Here is a 7,460-nt window from a genome sequence, read left to right on the forward strand (position 1 = left end):
ACTTCAATGGGCAGAGAATTCCAGAGATTCACCACCCTTTGAGTGAAGAAGTTCCTCCTCAACTCCGTTCTAAACCGCCCCCCCTTTATCTTGAGGCTGTGCCCCCTAGTCCTACTATCCTTTCTGAGCGGGAAGAGTCTCTCCACCTCTATCCTATCCATCCCATTCATCATCTTATACGTCTCAATGAGATCTCCCCTCATTCTTCTAAACTCCAACGAGTACAAGCCTAGTTTATTCAGCCTCTCCTCATAGCTCAACCTCCTCAACTCCGGCATCAGCCTAGTAAACCTCCTCTGCACTCCCTCCAAGGCCAAAATATCCTTGCGCAAGTACGGCGCCCAAAACTGCACACAGTACTCCAGCTGCGGCCTCACCAATGCCCTATACAGCTGCAGCAAGACCTCCCTGCTTTTATATTCAATCCCCCTCGCTATGAAGGCCAGCATCCCATTCGCCTTCCTGACCACCTGCTGCACCTGCAAGCTGGGTTTTTGCGACTCATGCACAAGGATTATTATTATTATTATTAACTGAATAAGTCCTGCCCTGGCTCGATCTACCAAAATGCATCATCTCGAATTTATCTAAATTAAATTCCATCAGCCATTATCAGCCCACTGGCCGAATTGATCAAGATCCAATTGCAATCCTAGATAACCTTCTTCACTCTCTACTATGTCACCAACCTTGGTGTCATCTGCAAACTTACTAACCAGGCCTCCTAAATTCTTATCCAAATCATTAACAATAATGACAAAAAAAATTTGGATCCAGTACCGATCCCTGAGGCACACCACTGGTCACAGACTTCTAGTTTGGAAAACAACCCTCTACAACCATACCGTGTCTCCTTGTCATCAAGCCAATTTTGTAACCATTTGGCTACCTCACCCTAACTTAATCTGTTTGTTCACAGAACCGTAACAAAGGTGTATGTTGTAATGTAATTGTCCCTCCAGAGATTCTCACTAGGAATAAATGAGGGGCGTTTTGAAATTGATGCAGCAATACAGAGTAGAGCTCCTGGATTTCTTTCAGTTCCTGCAAGAGGATGCACGGACCAGCGAATGGCCTCTTTTTTGCTGTTTGCTATCCAGTTCTTGCTGCTATTGGTGCCCCAGGTAAGTACTGGATAACAAAGAAGTCGTTATTTTCTCTTTTGTAAATGTTCACAAATTTTGTATTTTCCCTTTTAGGATTGTGCTCAATGTTTTGTTTGCGTGAGGAAATTCAACCAGGCAAATATATAGACCTAAGTTATATATGACAGCGTGTTATGGTGAACTAAAGTGCATTAATCATACTTCCATTGTGGGGCATTACAAGATACTACTGAAATTATTTTGCTGCAAATTTAGAAAAATGGTTTGTTATCACTGGAAGATGAATGTAGTATCTGCTATAGCATGAATCGAAATCTGTTTTATATTTCAACATTAATTTTGATGCCGATGTAATCAAATGCAACCTGGTGTGTTAGCGTCGTGTGGAACACCGGTGTATTATGATGCAGCAAAGTACTTTTTGATGCATAGATATTATTCGTGTCAGAAGAGTATCAGTATAAGCATTATATATTAGTTGAGATACAGAGGTGTATTCAATGATTACACTAATGAACAGTGCGCCCACTGGAAAAATGCAATAGTGACAGTGTATTGGATTGGCCCGACTTTTATTTTTATAGAAACTTAGAAGATAGAGCAGGAGGATGCGATTTGACCCTTCGAGGCTGCTGCACCATTCATTGCGATCATGGCTGATCATCCAACTCAATAGCCAAATCCTGCATTTTCCTGCATAACCTTTGATCCCATTCGCCCCAAGTGCTACATCCAGCCGCCTCTTGAATATGTTATACTATTTTATTTTACGTATTTTGCTAATACGTATGTGCATTGCTTTTATTCACTTACGGGATGTGAGCATCGCTGAATGGGCCAACATATATTGCGCATTCCTAATACCCTTGAGAAGGTGGTGATGAATTGTCCTCTTTCCTCCTCCGCTGCTGTCTTGAGGTGTAGATCCATTCACAGTGCTGTTAGGAAGAGAGTTCCAAGAATTTGGCCCAGTGACAGTGAAGGAACATGATATATCTTCGGAATTAATGATGGGAACGTTTTAAATCGATTACTGGGGATTTAAAAATTTTAAGCTATTATTTATTTTGTCTTTAGGTAGGTAGACGGGTAGATAGGTTTCTAAGAGACAGGGGAATTAAGGGTTATGGGGAGAAAGCGGGAAAGTGGAACTGATCCACTTCAGATCAGCCATGATCTTATTGAATGGTGGGGCAGGCTCGAAGGGCTAGATGGCCTACTCCTGCTCCTATTTCTTATGGTCTTATGTCTTTCACTGGTAGCTTTTGTACGTTTTGAATGATTATGTTTTGAGCAATTAGCGAATGCTGCTGTTCCTGGCAAGGCCAACATTTTTTTGTTCATCTGTCATTTTCGCTTGAAAAAGTCGAGTTATACTTGTTCCTTCAGAAACTCTATCACATATGGTGAGGATACTTCGCTTTAACAGATGAATTCATTACCAAATGGCTCAGTAAATTTTCACACAAAGTTTGATCAAAGAGGCAGGTGATAATGAACGTCCAAAATTAGGAAGCACAAACAGAAATTCTGAGGGAAGGAATTCCAGAGATGAAATCCTCAAGAGTTAAAGACATAACTGTTACTAATGAACGGTTAGTACCATGGATGGTCACCAGGGCAGAATTATGGATAAACTGAGAGCTTAGGTCGTTGTAGGACGTTACAGCGCGGGGAGAGAGCAGGAAATTGAAACATGGAATGTTTCGATTGTTAAAACCCAGACATTGCCGGAATGGGACTCAATATATAGGCTCAGTGAGCATAGTAATGAAGGAGGGGCGCGACTTGATCCGAAATAAGTCATGGGCAGCAACTATTTCGGATGATCTTCAACTGCACAGCGAGCTCATCGGATTAATTCAGTGACTCGAGTTTAAGAACATAAGAACATAAGAAATAGGAGCAGGAGTAGGCCATCTGGCCCTTCGAGCCTGCCCCGCCATTCAATAAGATCATGGCTGATCTGTCGTGGCTCAGTTCCACTTTCCCGCCCTCTCCCCATAACCCTTAATCCCCTCTCTTATCAAAAACCCATCAACCCGCTTCTTAAAAATATTTAGCGAGGCAGCCTCCACCACTTCAACGGGCAGAGAATTCCAGATATTCACCACCCTTTGAGTGAAGAAGTTCCTCCTCAACTCCGTTCTGAACCGCCCCCCCTTTATCTTGAGGCTGTGCCCCCTAGTCCTACTGTCTTTTTTGAGCGGGAAGAGTCTTTCCACCTCTATCCTATCCATCCCATTCATCATCTTATACGTCTCAATGAGATCTCCCCTCATTCTTCTAAACTCTAACGAGTACAAGCCTAGTTTATTCAGCCTCTCCTCATAGCTCAACCCCCTCAACTCCGGTATCAGCCTAGTAAACCTCCTCTGCACTCCCTCCAAGGCCAAAATATCCTTGCGCAGGTGCGGCGCCCAAAACTGCACACAGTACTCCAGCTGCGGCCTCACCAATGCCCTATACAGCTGCAGCAAGACCTCCCTACTTTTATATTCAATCCCCCTCGCTATGAAGGCCAGCATCCCATTCGCCTTCCTGACCACCTGCTGCACCTGCAGGCTGGGTTTTTGCGACTCATGCACAAGGACCCCGAGGTCCCTCTGCACCGTCGCCTGCTGCAGTTTTTCGCCACGTAAGTAATAGTCCTTCCTACCATTCTTCCTACCAAAGTGGACCACCTCACACTTGCCAACATTAAATTCCATTTGCCATTTCCTGGCCCATTCGCCCAGCCTATCTAGATCCTTCTGCAGACTCTCCACACCCTCCACACAATTTGCCTTTCCCCCAATCTTGGTGTCATCAGCAAATTTCGACACCCTACACTCGGTTCCCTCCTCCAGATCATCTATATAAATGGTAAATAGCTGAGGCCCCAGCACCGACCCCTGGGGCACCCCACTAGTCACCAACCGCCAATCCGAATAGCACCCATTGACCCCCACTCTCTGCCTCCTATTTGACAACCAATCCTCTATCCACGCTAACACCCTACCCCCAACTCCATGTCCTCTGACCTTCTGCAGTAACCTCTTGTGAGGTACCTTATCAAACGCCTTCTGAAAATCCAGAAAGACCACATCCACCGGCTCTCCTCTATCCACCGCCCTAGACACATCCTCATAGAACTCCAGTAAATTTGTCAGACACGACTTCCCTTTAATGAAACCGTGCTGCGTCTGCCCTATCAAGCAATTCCCTTCAAGATGCCTCGCAATTTCCTCCTTAATGACGGATTCTAACATTTTACCTACCACAGACGTTAAACTAACCGGCCTGTAATTCCCCGCCTTTTGCCTGGCACCCTTCTTAAACAACGGCGTAACATTAGCCGTTTTCCAATCCTCCGGCACTTCCCCGGAATCCAGCGACGTCTGGAAAATAACCACCAAGGCATCCACTATCACCTCCGCCATTTCTTTCAGAACCCTCGGATGCATTCCATCCGGTCCTGGGGACTTGTCCACAATCAGCCCCTCCAGTCTGTCGCGCACCACCTCTCTAGTAACAGTAATGTCATTAAGACCCTCCAGTCCTACCACCTTTCCATCGCTAACACCCGGCAAATTATTCACGTCCTCCTCCGTGAAGACAGAAACAAAAAAGTTATTCAAGACCTTAGCCATATCCCCATCCCCTACCACTAGGTCCCCTTTCTCATCCGCTAAGGGACCAACGTTCACCCTAGCCAGCCTCTTCCTTTTTATATATTTATAAAAACTCTTGCTATCCTTTTTTATATTAAGTGCTAGCCCAGCTTCATAGCTTCTTCTACCCTCCTTTATCAACTTTTTTGTCAATCTTTGTTGACATTTAAACCTTTCCCAATCCTCTTCTCGCCCACTGCTCTTAGCTACTCTAAATTCCTCCGCTTTTAATTTAACACTTTCCTTCACCTCCTTCGTTATCCACGGCTTATTACCTCTCTTCCTACTGTCCTTTTTAACCATCGGAATAAATTTCTGCTGAGCACCAAGAAAGATCTCCTTAAAGATCCTCCACTGCTCCTCAGCAGACCTACCTTCCAACGCGCTCCCCCAGTCCACATTCGCCAATTCTTCTCTCATCCTACCGTACTCCCCTCTATTCAAACAAAGGACACGTGTCCGGGAACCCACTTTCTCCTCCTCCATCTGCAACAGAAACTCCACCATACAATGATCACTCTCTCCAAGAGGATCCTTCACCTCAAGGTCCCTAATTCTACCCGCCTCATTACATAGCACCAGATCCAAGATAGCTCGCTCCCTCGTCGGCTGGGGACCCATTCTAATCGCGTCAATATTGACACGTTTGATCCAGCATTGGATGTAGAAAAAAAAGACGATAGCTATGGAAGATTTGTAATATGGGAGTGGCAAAGGGACTTCTCAGGAAGGTTTCAGTATCTGATTAGATGAGGCAGAAGTTGGTGTTTAGTGTTCCCTTGGTGAATCTCTCTCTCTCCTTTAATTTCTCACAGCCAACTTGTTGGCGATTATAATCTTATTCCGAGGACGGTGCGGACTCTCCCGGTGCATCACCTACTACCTGGTGGCGATAGCGGTGAGCGATTTCCTGGTCATCGTCACTGCCGTCATCCTCAATCGGATCGGCCGCATCTTCTTTGCTAACAGTGTCTTGTCCACCACTCCAGCGAGTGCAGTGAGTATTGTGCTGGTCTTTGCGACCCGGGATGGCTCAGTCTGGCTGACAGTGGCTTTCACCGTCGACCGTTTCGTGGCTATCTGCTGCCAGAGCCTGAAGGCCAGATACTGTACCGAAAAAACAGCATTGCGGGTTATAGGAATAGTCTGTGCCCTAACCTGTGCCAAGAACGCCCCTTTGTACTTTGTCTGCCGGCCTTTGTACATCCTGAACGGAGTGCCCTGGTTCTGTGACCGCAGATCCACCTACTTCACAATGCCCGCCTGGAAAGCCTATGACTGGGTGGACCGCATCTTAACTCCCTTTTTTCCGTTCTTCCTCATCCTGCTGCTCAACGTTCTGACTGTGAGACACATCCTAGCGGCCAGCAGAGCCCGCAGGAGGCTTCGGGGCTCAGACAGTCACGGGGACCCCGAGATGGCCAACCGCAAGAGGTCCATTATCCTCCTCTTCACTATTGCGCTCAGCTTCCTCCTCCTCTGGGTCACCTATGTCGTACACTTCCTCTATGTGCGGATAAAAGGCAAGGGCTACTTTAACAGTTCAGATTTCAAAGACCCTCAGTACATCCTCCAGGAGACAGCCAACATGCTCCAGGTGGTCAGTTCCTGCAACAACGTCTTCATCTATGCGGTGGCCCAGACCAAGTTCCGACAGGAGATGAAGCATGTGCTGGCCTGGCCCATCACCAGGTTCATCGGCTGTCTTAAACAATAAATAAAAATACCGCACAACATTCTCACATCATTTCACTTCCATCAGAGGGGCTCCTTGTATCTCTCTCTCTCACTCTCTCGACTGACCAACCTATCTACCTGCCTATCTGTCTGTCTGTCTAGCCAATTAATACAAAGAACAAAGAACAAAAACAGCCCGGGAAACAGGCCCTTCGGCCCAACGAGCCCGTGCTGCCATTTTAACATTACCAGTCCCCCCTCCACCCATGACTCTTATCTATGCTTATGGCATTCCACATTGAGGGAAAACTAATTTAGGGGCAACTTATTACCTCCAATCAACCTAATGGCACATCTTTGGGGTGTGGGAGGAAACCGGAGCACCCGGAGAAAAACCCACGCAAGCACGGGGAGAATGTGCAAACTCCCACAGACACTGGCCCAAATCCATGTGTCTGCACAGCAATCAGTGATAGTCACTGAGCTGTCGTGTTGCCCAGTATCTGGTCCAGTTTAGGCACACACTAACGACATGAAGCACTAGGCCAATCTCGAACATTCAAGAGCAGCCCTAGTACGACCCATCGCGTGTATGCCCCTCGTTGGACAACAAGGCGGACCGACTTAAAACCTGTGAATTAAAAGAGAAAAACATTAGTATCAATAGTTTGGGAATATGTACAAATCCTTTACAATCAATCTTTCTTTCACTATGTCCATCTCGATATGTGAGAAGTGGAGTTTCTTTGTCGATTAATTTACATGCAATGTTGTAATTAAAAAATACCAATGCAATGTATCGGACAATATAGCTTCACAATGTTGTAACTGTCTACACTGAAATTTGAATGGTGAGATGTAATACATCTGAATGTAATCTGTACTTCTAAAAGTCTTGACATGGGAAAAGTTGAACAATGCAGCGGGAGGCACTGTAGTAGCCAAGATGTTATGCAACTGGATTCTCTCTATTCCTCAGTGCCTTCTCTGCACACAATTACGCACACCAGTGTCCTAGGTGCTA

The 7,460-nt window shown here is 45.9% G+C and overlaps 1 protein-coding gene across 1 annotated transcript; it reads left to right on the forward strand.

Moving 5' to 3' along the window:
• Positions 1 to 1,054: 1,054 nt before the first annotated feature.
• Positions 1,055 to 6,476, forward strand: LOC145363540 (putative G-protein coupled receptor 139). The gene is made up of 2 exons (XM_080218726.1): positions 1,055 to 1,124; positions 5,575 to 6,476. Exons 1-2 carry the CDS (start codon positions 1,055 to 1,057, stop codon positions 6,474 to 6,476), a joined length of 972 nt encoding a protein of 323 aa, XP_080074852.1.
• The last annotated feature ends 984 nt before the right edge of the window (positions 6,477 to 7,460 follow it).

Source organism: Carcharhinus amblyrhynchos, unplaced genomic scaffold (genome assembly GCF_965287045.1).
Source record: "Carcharhinus amblyrhynchos unplaced genomic scaffold, sCarAmb.v2.hapA scaffold_39, whole genome shotgun sequence".
NCBI classification, from domain to species: domain Eukaryota; kingdom Metazoa; phylum Chordata; class Chondrichthyes; order Carcharhiniformes; family Carcharhinidae; genus Carcharhinus; species Carcharhinus amblyrhynchos.

Bases quoted from the DNA above. Each gene is read 5' to 3' on its own strand.
- LOC145363540 (XM_080218726.1), top strand. From the start codon at position 1,055: ATGCACGGACCAGCGAATGGCCTCTTTTTTGCTGTTTGCTATCCAGTT. The intron at 1,125-5,574 runs GTAAGTACTGGA...AATTTCTCACAG, and splicing joins TGCTGCTATTGGTGCCCCAG to CCAACTTGTTGGCGATTATA.